The sequence below is a fragment of the Geotrypetes seraphini genome, chromosome 3, assembly GCF_902459505.1.
Source record: "Geotrypetes seraphini chromosome 3, aGeoSer1.1, whole genome shotgun sequence".
Lineage (NCBI taxonomy): Eukaryota > Metazoa > Chordata > Amphibia > Gymnophiona > Dermophiidae > Geotrypetes > Geotrypetes seraphini.
In genome coordinates this window covers 174,811,981-174,832,659 of record NC_047086.1, presented here as the reverse complement: position 1 = coordinate 174,832,659, position 20,679 = coordinate 174,811,981, and the positions used below count along the sequence as shown (strand labels likewise).

Genomic DNA, 20,679 nt, shown 5'->3' with positions numbered 1-20,679 from the left:
AAACATAGAAAAAGACGGCAGAAAAGGGCTATAGCCCACCAAGTCTGCCCATTCCAAATACCCGCCCCCCTTAATTTACTCCCTTAGGGATCCCATGTGAATATCCCATTTTCTCTTAAAATCTGACACACTGTTGGCCTCAATCACCTGCAGTGGGAGTTTGTTCCAATGATCCACTACTCTTTCAGTGAAGAAGTATTTTCTGTAGTCGCCATGGAACTTCCCTCCCCTGATTTTCAGCGGATGCCCCCTGGTGGTCGAGGGTCCCCTGAGGTAGAAGATATCTTCTTCCGACTTGATACGGCCCGTGATATACTTAAACGTTTCAATCATGTCTCCCCTCTCTCTTCGTTCCTCAAGTGAGTACAGCCGCAGTTTATTCAGTCTTTCTTCATACGTGAGATCCTTGAGTCCCAAGACCATCCTAGTGGCCATACGCTGAACCGACTCGATTCTCAGCACATCTTTCCGGTAGTGTGGTCTCCAGAATTGAACACAGTATTCCAAATGAGGCCTCACCATGGACCTGTATAGCGGCATCATGACTTCAGGTCTCCTGCTGACAAAACCTCTACGGATACAACCCATCACTTGCCTTGCCCTGGAGGAAGCCTTCTCCACTTGATTTGCAACCTTCATGTCATCACTAATGATCACCCCTAGATCACGTTCCGTCGTGGTCCTGGCCAAGGTCTCACCATTTAGTATGCAAGTTCTGTGCGGGTTTCTCTTTCCCAGGTGCATTACCTTACACTTTTTAGCATTGAAGCCTAGCTGCCATGTTGCTGACCACCGTTCCAGCAGCAGTAGATCCTGTGTCATATTATCAGGCATGGTGTTTTTACCTACTATGTTGCAAAGTTTGGCGGCGTCGGCGAACAGTGATACCCTTCCTCTAAGTCCTTGGGTCATATCTCTTATGAATAAGTTGAATAGAATCGGGCCCAAGACCGACCCCTGCGGCACTCCACTGATCACGCCTGACGTTTTGGATGGGGGGCATTGCCAAATACCCAGAAATTCATTGCCAGAATCCAGATAGAGGGTGGCCCTCAGAAGGGAATGACAGATGCATGGAGACCTTGCTACTTATGACTTTGTGCACCCAGCATGGCACTGCACTATTATTATAATACTCTATTTATTTTCGTAAAGATTTATCTCATTAAAGAAGTTATCCTGTTATGCTGTGTTATATCTGGCAGAAAGAATTGTTTTCACAGATCTTTGCAATTCTTGTGTTGAATTCAGGAGGACTAGAGCATAACATTCCATTTAGATACACTATTTGTACCCCCAGTGACAGGTTAGCACTGAGAAACAAGCAGCAAAAAGTTCAGATTTATTAGAAAGAGCATGACTAACCTCTGCTGACACCAGGCATGATAGTGTCTAGCCAAAACCGTGTCTGATTACTGCACGTCTTTCTTATTTCAAAACCATCTGTTGACTTGGAAAGAATTATAATAGTTTCCTGAAGAAACAAAATTTGCTGCTGACAGCAAAACAGTTTCAAATTTGACACCTACACTGATGCCTTTATTTTATTAAACATCCTTATGACACTCCATGTCATTAGCTTAACAAAACCTCCTAGTGAAAAATACACTCCTAGAGAAAGATTGTTTTAATTTTTAATACATTTTTCTTTATCTGTTCATTACCAAGGCCTTATGCCTGCTGAAATCTGGTGTATATCCTTGCGCAAAAGTTGGGTGCTTAATTAATGTTGCCAGATTTCCTCTATGAAAAAAGAGGACACTTGGTCCTGTCCCATTCTGCCCCCACCTCGCATCCATTCGAACCTCCCCAAGCTCGGGACCATGTCTGCACATGTGCAGATGTTGGCGTGATGATATCACATGCATGCACGCATGCATATGACATCATCATGTTGGTGCATGTGCATTCGCAGACGCCCTCCAGACACGGCCCTGAGGTTGGAAACTTCCAAAACCCGGACAAACTGCCAGGTTATGGAAATCGCTACGGACAACTGGACAGTCCAAGATGACATGTCTGGGTATGCATAAGCCCAGTATTCTATAACACTGCACTGAAATATTTGGAGTGCTCTTGTCCCGCACATGACCCTCCCATGGGCACTATATATTCAAGGGGTAACTGCTTAACTTGCTTTAGTAAATATGCTTCAGTATTAGTGCCCACTCTTTTTTTATATAATTCTGGTGATACTGGTTTTAATAGCCCAAACTTATGTAATTAGTATGTACAATCGACTCCATCTGAGTGCACGTCTGATAAGCGCACGCTCCGGTTATCCGCACCCTACTACCACGGTCCTGCTTTTTGGAGTTTTTTTTTTACATTAAAGTCAATGAACGTAAACTCCGGATATTTGCACTTCTGATAAGCACACAATCTGCTTATGCGCGCTGATGTCATAAGTCACACCTCTATTCTTTCACGTTACTTTCACTCCCGTTAAATGCAGTCACGGGTCCTCTGTATTTATTGCACCGCATTTACTATCCCCCCACCCCCCAAAGTAGACGGGAGACCTACGCCAGCGTGCCGAGCACTCTCAGCACTGCTTGCTGTTGCCGCCATCACCCCAGGTAGCTGCTGATAATGGCTAAATGACCGCATGACTAAAAAGTGGTACTCCACTTAAGCACCTGTGGCGGTCCGGTCCGGAGGCCTTGCACTTAGCAGAGTCGACTGTATTTATATTCTGATAATATACAGTACTTTTGTGGTGGATTCTGTAGAAACATTGATTATGCATGCAGTTGACTCAGGGCTTAACACCATTCAGAATTGGTTTATCTCTAATATTTTATATCTTAATCCAAGGAAGTCTGAGGTCTTGTGGCTTTTTATAGATGGGATACAGATTCCATGGCCCGTGACTCTGGCAGATGTTAAGGCACACTTAAACCACTACCGTAGTAGTTCAGAATTGTTTGGGGGGTTTGTTAAAGATGATTTGTGGAATTGTCATTTCTGGGCATTGCATTTTCATATGAATTTGCTCATACTTTTATTCTTAGTTGCCTGGCTTACTGTAACTCAGTCTACTGGGAATTACAGAATATATTATTCAATAGTAGAAATATAAATATATCGTGTTCCTTTATAAGAACATAAGAATTGCCGCTGCTGGGTCAGACCAGTGGTCCATCATGCCCAGCAGCCCACTCAAGCGGTGGACCTTAGGTCAAAGACCAGTGCCCTGAATCTAGCCTTACCTGCGTACGTTCTGGTTCAGCAGGAACTTGTCTAACTTTGTCTTGAATCCCTGGAGGGATTTTTTCCCCTATAACAGACTCCAGAAGAGCGTTCCAGTTTTCTACCACTCTCTGGGTGAAGAAGAACTTCCTTACGTTTGTACGGAATCTATCCCCTTTTAACTTTAGAGAGTGCCCTCTCGTTCTCTCTGCCTTGGAGAGGGTGAACAATCTGTTTTTATCTAAGTCTATTCATTATCTTGAATGTTTCGATCATGTCCCCTCTCGGTCTCCTCTTTTCAAGGAAGAAGAGGCCCATTTTCTCTAATCTCTCACTGTATAGCAACTCCTCCAGTCCCTTAACTATTTTAATCACTCTTCTCTGGACCCTCTCGATTAGTACCTTGTCCTTCTTCATGTACGGCGACCAGTGCTGAACGCAGTATTCCAGGTGGGGGGGGGGGGGTACCATGGCCCGGTACAATAGCATTATAACCGTCTCTGATTTGTTCATGATCCCCTTCTTAATCATTCTTAGCATTCTGTTTCCCCTTTTTGCCATCGCCGTGCATTGCGCAGACAGCTTCATTGACTTGTCGACCAGTACTCCCAAGTCTCTTTCCTAGGTGGTCTCTCCAAGTACTGCACCGGACATCCTGTATTCGTGTACAAGATTGTTTTACCGACATGCATCACCTTACACTTATCCACGTTAAACCTCATTTGTCATGTCGCGGCCCTTTTCTCGAGCGTGTTTATGTCACATTGCAGGTGATCATATCGAAAAAAATGGACAGCTAAGGTCGAGCCAGCATGGGTTCTGCAAGGGTAGGTCGTGCCTCACAAACTTGTTGTACTTCTTTGAGGGGGTAAATAGCCAGGTGGACAAAGGTGAACCCATATACATAATTTACCTAGACTTCCAGAAAGCCTTCGATAAGGTACCACATGAGCGGTTGCTCAGGAAACTATGGAATCACGGGGTGCGAGGGGAGGTCCACCGATGGATCAAAAACTGGCTGGCAGACAGGAAGCAGAGGGTTGGTGTAAAGGGCCACTACTCGGACTGGCAAGGGGTCACGAGCGGGGTTCCTCAAGGGTCAGTGCTGGGACCGCTCCTGTTTAACATATTCATTGACGACCTGGAGGCGGGAACAAAATGTGAGGTCATCAAATTCGCAGATGACACCAAACTATTCAGCAAGGTTGAAACCACGGTAGATTGTGAGGATCTCCAAAGGGATCTTACGACACTGGAAGAATGGGCGAAAAAGTGGCAAATGAGCTTCAACGTGGGGAAATGCAAGGTCATGCATATAGGGAGAAGGAACCCGATGTTCACTTACAAAATGGGGGGATCAATGCTAGGGGTCAGTAAGCTGGAAAGAGACCTGGGAGTGATGGTAGACACGACATTGAAGGCGTCGGCACAGTGCGCCACAGCCTCGAGGAAAGCAAACCAAATGTTAGGTATCATTAAGAAGGGTATCTCGACCAGAACGAAGGAAGTCATCCTGCCACTGTACCGGGCTATGGTGCGCCCGCATCTGGAATACTGTGTACAGTACTGGTCACCGTACCTCAAAAAGGACATGGCAATCCTTGAGGGAGTCCAGAGAAGAGCAACTAAACTGATTAAGGGTATGGAAAACCTTACATACACTGACAGACTGAAGAAGCTGGGGCTGTTCTCCCTGGAAAAGCGGAGACTCAGAGGAGATATGATAGAGACCTTCAAGATCCTGAGGGGCATCGAAAAGGTTGACAAGGACAGATTTTTCAATTTGAAAGAAACCACAAGAACAGGGGGTCACTCGATGAAATTGAAGGGGGACAGGTTTAGAACAAACGCAAGGAAATTCTTTTTCACACAGAGGGTGGTGGACACATGGAACACCCTTCCAGAGGCCGTGATAGGAAATAGCACAGTACAGGGTTTCAAGGCAGACCTGGATAGGTTCCTGGAGGACAAAGGGATTGAGGGGTACAGATAAGAGCAGTGGAAGGTTTAGAGATAAGTGTAGAGGTAGGTATAAAATTAGTCAGGGACCGCTGCTCAGGCAATATGCCTGATGGGCCGCCGCGTGAGCGGACCGCTGGGCGGGATGGACCTCTGGTCTGCCCCGGCGGAGGCGACTACTTATGTTCTTATGTTCTGCATCCTCACTACTCTGAATAACTTTGTATCATCTGCAAATTTAATCACCTCGCTCGTCGTACCAATTTCCAGGTCGTTTATAAATATATTGAAGAGCACCGAACCCTGCGGCACTCCACTCGTGACGTTTTCCAGTCTGAGTATATTGTCCATTTACTCCCACTCTCTGTTTCCTATCCGTCAACCAGTTTTTAATCCACATGAGTATTTCACCCTCGAATCCATGGTTCGCAATTTTTCGAAGTAGTCGTTCATGCGGTACCTTGTCGAATGCCGTCTGAAAATCCAGATATGCAATGTCGACTGGGTCACCCTTGTCTATCTGCCTGTTTACTCCCTCAAAGAAGTGCAGTAAGTTCGTCAAGCAATATCTTCCTGTGCTGAAGCCGTGCTGGCTGGTCCTCATCAAATCAAGGTGATCAATGACGCGGTCCTTTATCAGCGCCTCTACCATCTTTCCTGGTACCGAGGACAGACTCACCGGTCTGTAGTTTCCTGGTTCTCCCCTCGAACCTTTCTTGAAGATCGGCATAACATTCGCCACTTTCCAGTCTTCCGGAATACTTCCTGATTTGATCGACAGATTAGCTATTAGTTGAAGCAGTTCAGCTATAGCCCCTTTCTGTTCCTTGATTACCCTCGGATGGATGCCATCTGGTCCTGGGGATTTATCGCTCTTAAGCCTATCAATCTGCCTGCATACCTCTACTACATTGACCGTCAACCCTGTCAGTTTCCCGTCTTCGTTTCCTGCGTATAGCCTGTCAGCTTCCGGTATGTTGTGTATATCCTCTTCAGTAAATACAGACGCAAAAAAATGTGTTCAGTTTGTCAGCGATGGCTTTGTCCTCTTTCAGCACTCCCTTTATTCCATGGTCGTCCAACGGCCCCACCGCTTCCTTTGCGGGTCGTTTCCCCTTAATGTATCGAAAGAACGGCTTGAAGTTTTTTGCCTCATTGGAAATTTTTTCCTTGTAGTCCCTTTTGGCCCCTCTTACCGCCTTATAGCACCTGCTTTGATGTTGCTTGTGCTTTTTCCAGTTTTCATCCGTTTTTGACCTTTACTATTCCTTACACGAAGTCTTCTTGTCTCTGATCGTTTCCTTCACTGCTACAGTGAGCCACGCCTGTTCCTTGTTCTTTTTCTTCTTGGATCCCTTGTTGATACATGGTATATATAGATGTTGCGCTTCGGTGACTGTGTCCTTAAAAAGGGACCATGCTTGCTCTAACGATTTTACAGTGCTTATGCTCTTCTTAATCTTCGCTTCATAATTTCCTTTTCGGAAGTTCAGTGCCGTGGCCGTCATTCTGGATCGATGTTTTGCCCCTGTGTCCAGGTTGAAGCGGATCATATTGTGATCACTGCTTCCCAGCATCCCTTCTACTTCTATGCCTTGCACCGGTCCTCATAGTCCATTTAGAATTAAGTCCAGAATTGCATTTCCACTCGTATTTTCCTTGACGAGTTGTTCCAGGAAGCAATCACCTACACCGTCTAAGAACTTGGTCTGCCTCTGCAGCTGGAGGTGCCTAGGTTCCAGTCTATCCCCGAATAATTGAAGTCGCTCATGATATCTGCTTTGCCTCCCTTGCAGTTGCGTTTAATCTCGTCCGTCATTTCTCCATCAGTTTCTTTGGACTGCCCTGGGGGTCAGTAGTAGATGCCGATCTTCGTTTCTGTTCCATTTATTCCCGGAATTTTGGCCCATAGAGACTCTACCTTATTTTTCATTTCCGGCATGTTCTCTCCGATAAACTCAATTCCCTCTTTGATGTAAAGGGCAATAACCCCACCTTTTTGACCTACTCTGTCTCTGCAGTATAGCTTGTATCCCGGTAACATAGTGTCCCAGAAGTTTTCCTCATTCCACCATGTTTCTGTGATTCCAGTGATGTCAAGATTATCTTTTTGTGCCATAGCTTCCAATTCCCCCATCTTATTCCTTAGGCTCCTTGTGTTCGTATACATACACTTGAGTTTGTGGCCTGCTATTTCTTGCATTTCCTTCCCTCTTGTGTCTCTATCGATCTGTCAGGATTTCTGTCTTGCCTATGATCCAGTGAGTCTTCCCCACTATCTTTCTGCACAGTATCCTCTGGTTATACCGTATCCCGAACCATCGACTCTTGGTCGACTGTCAGCTTTCCCCATCTTCCTAGTTTAAAAAACTTCTCAATTTTTCTCTTGCTGTTGTTTGCAAATAGCCTCGTTCTATCTCCACTGAAGTGGAGTCCTCCTTCCTGTATAGCTTGCTCTTCCCCCAGAGCGTCATCCAGTTGCGCACAAAGTGGAATCCTTCTTCCTCACACCAGCGCCTCATCCACGCGTTGACTGCTTGCAGCTCGTCTGCCTCTTCTCATCGGCCCTGGGTGACGGCAGGATCTCTGAGAATGCTACCCTCAGCGTTTTGGTCTTCAGCTTCCCTCCTAGCATCCGGAACTGGTTCTTCAGTCCTTCTCTGCTGTGGTTCCTGTTGCTCACATTGTTTGTCCCCACGTGGATCACCACTGCCGTATCTTCCTCTTCCACGCTGTCGATGATCCTATTGATGCGGCTCACTATATCTTCTATCTTGGCTCCAGGTAGGCAGGTCACCAGCCAATCCTGTCTTCTTCCCACTATGTGGCTGTCGACTTGTCTGATGATGGAGTCCCCCATGACGATTGCTGTCCTCTCTATCTTCTCTTTTCTCTCCAGCCGCAGATCTGTGTCCTCTGCACACTTCCATCTTCCCTCATCCTGGCGTTGGCTTGCACCAGACTTGTCTTCTCTCCGCTGTTTCCAGGTCTCGCTGCTGTGTCACCCATTTCTTCCTTGTGGTTGTCCTCCAGGTGGTCCTTACTCACTCTAGGTGTATCTTGGCAGTTCCACTGTTGCTGGTGATTTTCCACGGCCTCCCTGTATGCCTCCTCAATGAACTTCTCTAACTCCCGGACTTCTTCCTCAATGGTTTCCTTTGTCTTGAAGTTTTCTGCCTCTCTGTCTTCCTCCTCCACTGCTCGAAGTGCTTCTAGTTCCAGCATTCTGTCTTCCAGGAGTCTGACTTGTTTCTTCAGGCCCTCCAGTTCCTCGCACCAAGTGCATACACAAGACTGCCTCACTGAGAGGAGGTAGTCATACATATGGCAAACGGTGCAGAAAATTGGGTAAATCAACATCCTGCTTCTCTCTGCTGCTTCCATTGCAGTCCTCTCGCCGGTCTGCTGTCTGAAGTGGCTTCTCCCTATTTCCTTATGTAGTGTCCTTGGTGTTACTGTGAGGTCCCTCTCCTGATTTTAAACCTGCTACCCTTGCTTGCTTGTTGCTTGTGTGTCCTCTGTGTCTGCTGTGGTTGGCCCCTGTGTCTGCTGCGGTTGCCCTCTGCTCTTCTTTGCAGTGACTCGTCCCTTCTTAAGGCCCTTCGCAAAGGCGAGCGCCTTTAACACCTTCGACGCGCACCAAATGTCTGAGCGCCGTTGGCCCCTCCCCTTTTAAGGAGGAGCTCCGGTGGATGATGTCGGGGGTGGGCGGAGCTACCTCTCGCCCATGCCCCTTGCTCTCTCCTGCCTCTTCTTCCCCTCTCCTGTTTTCTCCCTTCCCCTTCCTGCTTGCCTGCCCAATTTGTTCAGATCTTTAGTTAGGCATTGCTTCAGTACACTTATGGTTTCCTACCAGTTTTGGCTGTGCCAGACTGAAGAACTACAGTATCCCTTTCTTTATGTATTTTTCTGCTCTTAAAATTGTCACATTCTTTTTTCCTTCTGTATGTTGTTTTTATGTTTTCTTGTGTTGTTTATTGATTGATGCATGGTAAAACATAACATGACAAACATGGTTTGGTGTGACATAGCACGATGAGCATTGTATGACAAAACACAGGATGGCAGCTTAGCATGGCAAACATAGGGGCCCTTTTACTAAGGCGTGCTAGCCGTTTTAGCGCACACTAAACGCTAACACGTCCGTTATATTCTATGGACGCGTTAGCATTTAGCGCATGCTAATATTTAGCGTGCGCCAAAACGGCTAGCGTGCCTTAGTAAAAGAGGGGGATAGTCTTATATATACAAGCTCGTTATTTAGGTGATAGGAACTTACACCCCATGTGAATGTATGTACAAATTAGAAAAATAAAAATCTAAGGGCCCGCAGATTGGTACAGTAAATTCACTGAAGCCCATAGGGACAGTGGCGTAGTAAGGGTGAGAGATGCCTGAGGTGGTGGCGCCCCACTCCCACCATCTTCATTGGGGGTGCAGTGGGGAGATGTTCAGCCAGTAGTGACGCCTAGTTGTTCCTTGCCAGTCCTGCACCACATTCCAAATGGTGCCCCTAGTCTCGCTGGGGTATTTTTTTAGTGATTTTTTGGTCCTAATGTGACTGCGATGTATCACTGGAAGTCACATTAGTGTATTTTCATAGTAATGAGCTGCAAAGTGTATTTTTGCAAAGTTTGCAACTCATTACTACCTAACTTAAATATTGTTGCAATCTTTTTAGTCAAGTGGTGTTAGGGCACTTTAGGTCACTTTAAGAGCCAAATGATGAGCATTAAGGTCTTAATGCCACTTGATGAATCCCTCTTTTAATTGAGGGGTCCTCTTAAATGTTATGGCTTAGATGCCACAATACTCAAATCTGGTGTTGTCCTGATGTGACAAAAATTGAACAAGTGCCTTAAAGTACATTTATGCTAAATGTTTATTAGTTGAATTTGTTAGATTTGCACTCATACATCACTCTCCTCTCCCACCAGCAAAATCAGTGGATCAAATGATTTCTTATAAGGCAGTAATAATTCATTCTTCTGCTTTTACATCATTTGGATTTGTTTTTAAGGTGGTGAACCAATTTGGATTCCTTTTACTTTTAAATATGATCCCACCTACACCGACTGCAGTGGAAAACAGTATGTGAAGCGGACGTGGTATCGAAAGTTTGTGGGTGTTGTTCTTTGTAATTCCTTAAGATATAAGATCTATCTCAGTGACGATCTGAAAGGTGAGTTTGAGAAATTTTCTTCCATCATTCAAAGCGCTTGTGATGAAATGTTGTCATAGATGATTTTCTTTACAATGTGGAGCATGCAGAAGATAATACAAAACAGTGAAAGAAGTCTCATAAGTGAAGTTAAGTTATACTGGCTTAAATGGGAGAGGGGATTAGGAAAGCAGAGAATGAAGGCCTAGGATACCTCAGCTTTGGATCATCTTTCATAAATAAACTCCCGAGCTTATGCAGTTTAAAAGATAGCAGAGAAAAATTGTTTTCCATCTTGAAAGCAGAAGACAACAGAAGATTTTTTTTTTGACAAGTTTCAATACACACATACATTGAATTGCTTTAACATGTATAGCCTTTTTTTTTATTTACAGTAAGGATGTTCATTCATTTTCAGACAAATGGCAAAACAGAACAAATGAATCCATTTTTGGTTTGAGTACCTCTAGAGCTGCAAAGGGGGCTGACCTGAATGGGAGTTTTAGGGCTTGTCATAGCTCCACCCCACTTTGCCTATAGCTCCGCCTAGACCCCCCTATAGATTCATCTAGCCCTGCACACGCCAGTTTGCAGCCAGGGGCACCAGAAATAGCCTCTCCCTCCAGCAGCAGCAGGAGACACCTTTATAAAATGCCATCTCCTGCTGTCGCAGGATCAGCAGCAGTAGGAGATGGCATTTAATGAAAGTGATTCCTGCTATTGATGGGAAAGGAGGCAATTCAGTGTGAGATCCTGACTTCCTGGTAGGAGTGCAGGGAGATAACCTACGAAAATGGGAGTCCAATCCAATTCTTAGGTTTATTTACCGGATCATCCCTAAAATAGGGCTCGACTTGGTTTACAGATTAGATACTTAAAGCATGGATGGTTACCAGTACTAGTAAAGGATTACAGAATGAAAACATTATTATTTGAGCTCATGTAGTTTCCGAATAGGAGGATCTATTAAAGGCTCCTGAAATAGTGAAGTTTTCAAGGATTTCTGAGTCTTGACAGGTCTGTACCTCTATAGAAACCAAATGGACATAGGTCCAGATTGATCTTAAAATCCATTTGTTTTTGGTATCCATTATCGTTTTTGAGGACAGAAACAGCACTTATTTTTGTTTGGTTGGAGTGAGACTTATTAGAGATCAAATCAATGACCATTGGAAATAGAGGCTAGAGCAGTGTATCGCAAACTGTGTGCCGCGGCCCACCAGTGTGCCTCCTGAGATTTCAGGTGTGCCGCAACACACTGGCGAGGAGGAGAGTCGTCCATGCCGGCTGACTGCCTACAGGATGTGCCTCTCATGGTGGGAGGCACATTCTGTAGGAAGTCAGCCCGCACAAATGACTCTTCTCCTGGCCGGCGTCTTTCCTCCTCTCCTGCACCTCCCGGATCCCTCCACCGAAGCGGGTTGAAGCCAGATGGGCCTCCGCACATGCGCGGACGTCAACGTGATGATGTCACTCGTGCGCGTGACCTCATTGCATCGGCGTCCACTCACTTCTGGGTTCCTTCCGGCCGGGGCACTGGATTTAGTGTGCTGCTGGCCGGAAAGTTTGCGAGACACTGAGCTAGAGACTTGATAAGAGGATTTCTGATTCTTCTTTTTCTGTTCTGGATGTCAAATTCAAAAGTAGAAATTAGACTTTTAGCTGAAACCACAGGAACTGTAGAGTCCATGCAGAAGTCAGTGAATAGTTAACTTATGGGCAGGGCAGGATTAATTCGTTGAGAGCTCCTAGGCACACAAGTACACTGGGCCCCGTGCCCCGCCCCACCCCACCATGTGCCCAGGTGGAAACAGGAAGCTGCGTCAGAGGGAAGCTTTGGGCAAGCAGCACCGTTTGCACAATTACAGTTCCCGTTGCCTTGCTTACCCGCGTTGCTGGCTTGTCTTACTTTCCGTTGATGGGGGGCGCGTTGCCGATCGGGGTGGGGCTCGTGTTGCCGATTGGGGGGGCCCGCATTGCTGATCGATGCTGGAGGGGTCCATCGCTGTTTGGAAAAAACAATGTTGATGCCCTCCTTCATCGGGCCCCCCTGACCATTTCGGGCCCTAGGCACGTGCCTACTTGGCCTATTGGCTAATCCTGCCCTGCTTATGGGCAGCAGAAGAAAAGCCCTTTGGGACTTACATTTGGTCTCTAATTAAGGGCAGATTTCATTGTGATCCAGTGGGCTTTTGGGGGGGGGCATGTGCCACCTTTTTCCTGCAGACATACTGGAGCCACCTTGTGAAATGACAAATGAGCAGGAGTCACCTGATGTACTATGTTGAAACTTTTTGATTAGCAGCCAAAAAACAAGTCAATCGCAGCCTCGTTTTAGATCCTATGGCAGGTGATGTAAGAGATGTATGAGAAAAGACTTAAAGATTTGAATATACTGGGGAAGAGAAGAGGGATGGAGAGATATGATACAAGCATACATGAAAGATAACAAATGAACAAACCTTTCCCAAAGATGGATAGATTATAGTCCTAGGGGACATGAAGCTGCATCTGTGCATGCGTGAATGCCCTCCAGATTTGACCCCCGAAGAAACAAGGTTTGTGTGGGGCTGGGGTTGGGGAGAGGAATGGGGAGGGGCAGTGGGTGGAACAGGGCAGGGTTCACGTGTCCTCATTTTTTTCAACATAGAAATCTGGGAACCCTATACTGACATAGAGCCTTTTCTAAAATACATAGAGGAATGGATTTTTGTGCACCAGTTACATGCAACGAGAACATCCATTTTACAACCAAAAATATCTCAAATAATGACAGGGGCAACATAACCACATAAACATGCATGTTGGCCATTTTAGAAAGATATATGTGTATTTTTTCTGAAGCTGTCACAGAGTCCAGTATCCCTTGCCAGTTTCATTGAGGGAATAACAGCACTTTTCTGAAACCTAGACATCTAGGTAATAGCTGTAAATTCTTCTATGAATCTTTGTGGACATTGATGTGCATTCCCCTTCTGTAATGAGGAATACACATTTAGACCCCAATTCTATAAAAGGCACCTAAGTCATGGTAAAGTTAGTCGTCATTAGGCGTCCAATCTAAGTAGTTAATGACCCAATTAAGGGTCTTAACAAGTGATAATTGGTACTTAGGCATCCAAAGGATGTAGACGCCACTTTGTAGATGCAGCCACATTTTCAAGGATGCCCATGTTTAAAACTCAGCTCCCCCTGCACATATTTTAATTGTGGCATTCTACCTTGCAGGTGCACCTTGATGATCTCACAATGAGATCACCATTGTGCAGTTGCAAACCTCCATTTGCAATGAAGTAGAAGCCATGCTAAGGTCTGTATCTGTTTTTTCTGTTTTTAAGCTTTTGCAAATGAAGTTATGTATGCAATCTATTTATTTGCTTGGACCCACCTGTTTTAAGAATGACCTCATTGGAACAATCTTTAGTGAGAAAAAAAGGGTAGCTTTTTAGCAAGAAACATAAAGCTGTTTTTTAATGCGCTGTGCTTCAGTTATTGGATCTTTCCTTATAATTAGCAAATAACATTACTCTTTGCCTATAAAAATAGAAGGTTTTCCATGCAATATCTTTGTATTGATGTGCCCTGTTTATGTGGTGGCTTATTAAATCTATTTTGAACTTAATAAACCAAAAATAAACCCCCCGAGAGCTATTTAGCAGATCACATTAAGGACATCCAAACTGCGCCTAAGTTCTGTCCGTAGAACTCGGGTCTATCTGAAGCCTAAACTATGCTAAAAAGTAGACTTCCTTGCAATGCCTATAAGACCTAGTTTTACAATTGCTATGCCGCTTGCTAGCTCACTCTGTAGCACACTGGTTAAATCTTCAGCCTTCTACCCTAATGTTGCTGGTTTGAATCCCAGTCACTCTGTCTGATGGAAGAGAAATAAATATAAGCATTAAACATCCAACTCCCAGTATTACAATTATAATGAAAAACAGCATAAAATTGCCATTCTAATAACATAATAATAAAAATATTATAACATTAAAGACATTGTTTGGACGTTTAAATCTCACCTAAAACCTGATTCTCTAAAGCAGGGGTAGGGAACTCCGGTCCTCGAGAGCCATATTCCAGTCGGGTTTTCAGGATTTCCCCAGTGAATATGCATGAGATCTATTTGCATGCACTGCTTTCAATGCATATTCATTGGGGAAATCCTGAAAACCCGACTGGAATACGGCTCTCGAGGACCGGAGTTCCCTACCCCTGCTTTAAAGGATGCCTAAAAAGTTGGACACCTAAACTGTGCTGAACTGAGCATGATTCTACAAAGGATGTCTAAACGGCGCCTAACGTTTTGCAGAATTAGGGCCCTACTTTCTAGTACTGTTCTAGTCCTACCCAAAACGCACCTCCTTGCCGTATGCATGTTTCTGAGTTTTAAATGTCTATATCCCAGCTTTAAAAAATCAGGATTTAGACATGTATTCAATATATATGTCTGAATTCTGGGTTAAATTTAACCACCATTTTTCAACTAACAATAGTGCCCCTTTCATTCAAAATACAGTTTTCTTATGTTAAATATTCAATTCATGACCAAATAACTACTTTGCCAATATAAATAAATAACCATAATGTGCTCAGTGCCACCACCAGGTCATTGCTAGTGCAGTTCAGACCACGATAGTTTTGGAACCATCATTGCACTTTCTTGTTCCCTGCCTTCCATAAAGCATAGGGCTCCATTTACTAAGGTGTGCTAGCATTTTTGGCGCATGCTGAAGATTAGCGATAGATGAAAATACGTAAGCTCTATGGAGGCGTTAGCGTCTAGCGTGCACTACCCGCGCGCTAATGCCCTAACGCACCTTAGTAAAAGGAGCCCATAGTGTGCAATGGCTTAGATGTTACTCAAAAAAAGTCGCTGGTATTCCAATGAGCTGTTTTAAAGTGCTGTCAGTTCATGATGCATGATAGTTATACGCTGGATAGGAGAGCAGCAAGATAAGTACAGTTCTAAACATGTTTCTGACAGCACTTTAAAACACACTATGGGCTCCTTTTATTAAGAATAGCGCATGCTACATTGCCGCACACGCTAGACCTTAATGCCAGCATTTAGCTGGCGTTATTATAGAAGCATACTGCGCAGTGTAGCGTACGGTAATTTTGTGCGTGCGCCAAAAACGCTAGCGCACCTTAGTAAAAGGAGCCCTATGCTTTATGGAAGGCAGGGAACAAGAAAGTGCAATGATGGTTCCAAAACTATCATGGTCTGAACTGCACTAGCAATGACCTGGTGGTGGCACTGAGCACTTCATGATTATTTATTTATATTGGCAAAGTAGTTATTTGGTCATGAATTGAATATTTAACATAAGAAAATTGTATTTTGAATGAAAGGGGCACTATTGTTAGTTGAAATATTGCACAGGTGTCGAAGTCGGTCCTCGAGGGCCGCAATCCAGTCGGGTTTTCAGAATTTCCCCAATGAATATGCATTGAAAGCAGTGCATGCACATAGATCTCATGCATATTCATTGGGGAAATCTTGAAAACCCGACTGGATTGCGGCCCTCGAGGATCGACTTTGACACCCCTGAAATATTGGAATTAGATTGCCTATAAGTACAAATAATAGTTCCCATAGGAGGTATGTTTAAATTTAACCACCTACATTTAGTTTGTGGCATGCATCCCTTTTTTTCTTAGATAAAATTATGATCTATATGCAAATTATCCCATCATAACCTTATATGAAGAAATACTCAAGATTTTTTTAACATTTTTATATATTTACCACTTCTGCAGTGTAGGCTATGCACATTCAGTTGGTTTGTACAGTCAAGGCAGAAGGCAGTTGACATGAATTACTAATTCCTTCAAATGGATATGTTGTGACCTTCCTTCTCTTGATTAACAGATACCTTCTACAGCATTGGAGACAGCTGGGGGAGAGGAGAGGATCATTGTCAGTTTGTGGATTCGCACCTGGATGGAAGAACTGGACCTCAGCTAGATATAGAAACCCTGCCTCCAATTAAAGGTACATAAGTAGAAATGCTTATACAGTAAAACCTTGGTGTGCGAGCATAATTCGTTCCGAAAACATGCTTGTAATCCAAAACACTCGTATATCAAAGCGAATTTTCCAATAAGAAATAATGGAAACTCAGACGATTCATTCAAACAACCCCAAAATTTTAATACAAAATACTGTATGTTCCTGTATTGCAAGACCTCACTCGTTTAGAACAGTCACCATCGGCTCAGTTGTGATGATGTGATGCGTCTATACTGTATGTACTTGTATTGCAAGACCTTGCTTGTATATCAAGTTAAAATTTAATCAAATGTTTTGCTTGTCTTGTAAAACACTTGCATACCAAGTTACTTACAATCCAAGGTTTTACTGTATTTAACTACAGCAGTTTGCGAGACTGATAAAAAAAAAAAAGCAAATGCAGAATGGACCCAGCTGATGTGGTTAATTGCAACAAAACCCTACCCTCTTTTGTTTTATTTTCATACAATAAGTTTGATTGATCCTCCCCCCCCCCCAACACATACACATCTTATTTTCTGCAAACATTATAATAGCTGTCAACCTTCATAACAAAGATTGCGCTTGTTAATGGTGGCCTCTTTCAAAGAAATGGTAATTTAATTAATCTGCTAGGTGAAACAAAAGGATTACATCTTTAAGAAACCTGAAAATGTAAGATGCTCATGCATGTTTACCTGCTTTGGTAACAGAGACATGGATTTATTTGGCTAATGGAGACAGGGCTGATAGTTTTCATTCTTCAGTCTCATTATCCATTCAGTGAGAGAAGTTATCACCTATAGCTCCTTGTTTGAATCTGCATGTCTACTCCTTTCAGCTCAGAGCCAGAATCTATTGAGCTATGGTGCCAAGAGCTTTCATTTGCAATTAACTGGGATCTATGTTCCCTTACCCCTCCCTATTTTATATCCCCCCTCCTATCTCAGCTACCATCCTGGGCCAGTGGACATAAACTACAGCTCTTGGAACCTGGCTTCTGCGTGTCCCCACTGTTCTAGATTGCAGTTCTAGAAGTTGAGATTGCTTTACCATCTTTACTGGATGGCAGCATGTATTTCTAGACTAATTCCTGCTTGGCACTGAGCCAGAGTTTTATTCCTTGGAGCTCTCTGGGTCATGAAAACTATGCAAAGATTTCCCATTAGGAAGATATACCAAGAAGAGGAGGACGAGAACAGGCCATCAGAAGCAGTACAATGACTCTTGTAGAGGAAAAAGCAAAGGAGTTGGATGGGGAGGGATCAGATAGGAATTAAAATGATGAGGTAGATTATATTTCTAAAATTAAATCAAATGATATGACATGAACATACATAGAAACATTCTTCAACAAAGTTTTGTTACCCATAACACCACTCTAATCAGACAATGTAGAAAATTATAGCACATATGTTTCAGTTCAGAGGCTATAGGTATTGTCAACATCTCTTCTGCAAGCAAGACATTTTCAAAAAGAAACTCTCCAGGCATTTTCCATTTGAAAATGAGCTTACACATTGATGGGAAGGGGGAAAGGACTAAAATTGCCCTTATAATACCCACTTAAATTATATTCATTGTATATAGACAGCATAAAATACTTAAAACTTGTGAATCACAAGTTAACTTAAATAATATAAACTAATGTTTAAGAAAATTAAGACATTCCCCTTTGACAAAATATCAATCACTTGATTCAGAGGACATCAAAGTACAAGTTATATTTGTTTTGTGTGTCTTATCAAAGTTTTGTTGTCAACTCTTCTGTGTTTTTGCAGGTTATCATCGACAATATCGCCAGCAACCCGTGATGTTTGGTCACATTGGCTATGGGTCCCCTTTCTACTATGTGGGCTGGTATGAATGTGGTGTACCTATTCCTGGAAAATGGTAACCCCTTCATGGTTCCCCCAACGAACAGTCTACTGATTCCACACCCAGGACCAAGCTTTTGTTTTTATATACTTGCATAGGAGAACCTGAGCACTTTTCTCGGTAAAGGAAATACAAACGAGTCTGCATACTTCAAGAAACTTAATGCCACATCAAAGATCCATATCGTCCTAATCCATGGTGCTTGATTGCACTGCTTGGGAGTGGGCAGAAGACTTCAGTGTGCTGTCTTTCTTTTCTCTGCATCACTGTGGAAGGAGACATGTTTGCAATAGATACAGCCTACGCTCACTAAAATGTTCTACGCACAACAACCAAGATTTATTATCACTTGCGAGAATGACCTAAGCATGCTGTGCTTGCTTACTTGAATACTAAACACTTTCCATTATTATTTGTAGCGGAATCTGTCATCATTAGCCACTGACAAAAAGTTTTCCCTTGTAGAGTTTTTCTGTGCAGACATGCGCAGCTACTACACCCCAACCACAAGTGGAGCATCATAATCTACTCACCTTATAGGCACACACTCCAAGACTTAATGCCTAATCATAGTGCAAATTTGCCATCTTTATGTTCACAAGACAGTCACTAAATGGTGCTGAGATTACTTGTTTACTAGATATATACTGTATGTTTATTTTTTTGTAATGAGTATAATTGCAGCATAAGTATCTGGACTGCCTCCTCCTGGTCGTAAAATGTTCCTCATGCATGCACTGCGCCTGGTGTGTTGACTCTGGAAAGACAGGTTTTCTTCTTGCGATGTTCTGTGAGCAGTGGTAATTATAATTATGCTGAAGCAATCGCATTATTCAGCAAAGTTATAAATCAAAGTTTCCTAGGAAACTGAGAAAGTGATTACATTTGTTTACCATCATCAGTTTTACAGAGAGACAACAATTCCATATTCAGCGCTGTGCCAAAGTCTAAATTAAATTCTCTGTTGAATACTCTTTTCAAGTTTGGTTTGTTTGTACTCATTCCCATGTCATCCTCTTTCTATATTATTTATTCCATGAGAACACTAGTTGGTTTTTTTTATTTTGTTTTGTTTGATTTTGCTTTACAGTGGCACAAGTTTGGGAAAGTACACGTTCCCTTTGCGACAAACCATCAAGACTTCAAAGCAGCACAATGCTCATAATACTTTGAACCTCTGTAGACTTCATCAAGATTCCATGCTAGCACAATGCTCACAGGCCCTGATTCTATAAATGACACCTAAAAAAATAAATAGGCGCTGAGGAATGCAGTGCATAATACATGTCAATCATGAGTTAGACACTGTTTATAGAATCGCACCTAAATTGGACTTAGGTTCCAGTAGGCGTCAAAAACTTAGGCACCCCCCTATTTATGTCAGGAGTTTTGTGGCCTAAATACCAGTGCCTAAGTCCAGTTTAAGCACCTACAAGCAAAACATGCTCAAGATTCTCCCACAATCCACCCCTAACCAAACCCACTTTCTCGTAGGCGCCTTGGACTAGGCACCTACCATTTAATTAATTTTAATTTTTTTGGCCAATTATGAGCTCATTATCAGCACTGGTTAAGTAATTGTTAGGTGCCGGGGTGGGGAATGGATGTGGGAAGGGCATGGGTGGGTCAGGGGCATGCCTAAGAGTCAGACTTGCAGGACATAGAATACAAAGAGTTATGCACCTAATTGCCAATTGTTAGGCATGAGCACTGACATGGCGTAAGGGCCCACACCTAAAAGTAGGCACCAAGCTGTAGACTTACACTAGAATTTTATCATGGTCGTTCCATGCAGAGCTGCCGCTAGAGAGATCACACTTAGCATGTATCATCCCGACACCTAAATTTTGGCACTCTTTCTTGAATTTACCCCATAATGCTTTCATCCTCTATAAACGCCATCAAGAGTCCATGATAACACAATACTACAGTGATAACATTCAGTAGATCATTTGCATTCTGCTTACTAGAAGGCATTATAGCAGGAGTGCACACATTTTGTCATATATAAGCGTCCAGATTCAACAAATATTCTTTTCACAGAATACCTATTTAAGCTTTGCTATTTTTGAGAAACATATGTCTCTAATGAAGAAAACTCTTTAGTGTTCTAAGAACTTATATGACAAATGTTATGCACTGGTTTGATAAAGAATGTCAACTTGCCATCTATTTTGATTTTCTACTGAGGATCAATGTATAGCACCAAGTTTAACTGTTGGAAAAGATGCTGGCTGTCTCTGGAAATGTGTGGAAATATAAAGGCAGCTCCATGTAAAATAATGATCCTTCTGGCGCAGTGGTTAAAGCTACAGCCTCAGCGCCTTGGGGTTGTGGGTTCAAACCCATGCTGCACCTTGTGACCCTGGGCAAGTCACTTAATCCCCCCATTGCCCCAGGTACACTAGATAGATTGTGAGCCCACCGGGACAGACAGGGAAAATGCTTGAGTACCTGAATAAATTCATGTAAACCATTCTGAGCTCTCCTGGGA

At 43.4% G+C, this 20,679-nt stretch overlaps 1 protein-coding gene across 4 annotated transcripts in view; it reads left to right on the top strand.

Annotated features, from left to right (window-relative positions):
• The window catches only part of FNDC1 (fibronectin type III domain containing 1), a 308,460-nt gene extending 288,334 nt beyond the window's left edge, over positions 1 to 20,126 (top strand). For all 4 annotated transcript variants that reach the window (XM_033938087.1, XM_033938083.1, XM_033938086.1 and 1 more), the window contains exons 18-20: positions 10,172 to 10,333; positions 16,188 to 16,310; positions 18,089 to 20,126. In XM_033938087.1, coding sequence (XP_033793978.1) covers positions 10,172 to 10,333; positions 16,188 to 16,310; positions 18,089 to 18,204 — 401 coding nt within the window. In that variant the 3' untranslated portion in view covers positions 18,205 to 20,126. The remainder of the gene's footprint in view (positions 1 to 10,171; positions 10,334 to 16,187; positions 16,311 to 18,088) is intronic.
• The last annotated feature ends 553 nt before the right edge of the window (positions 20,127 to 20,679 follow it).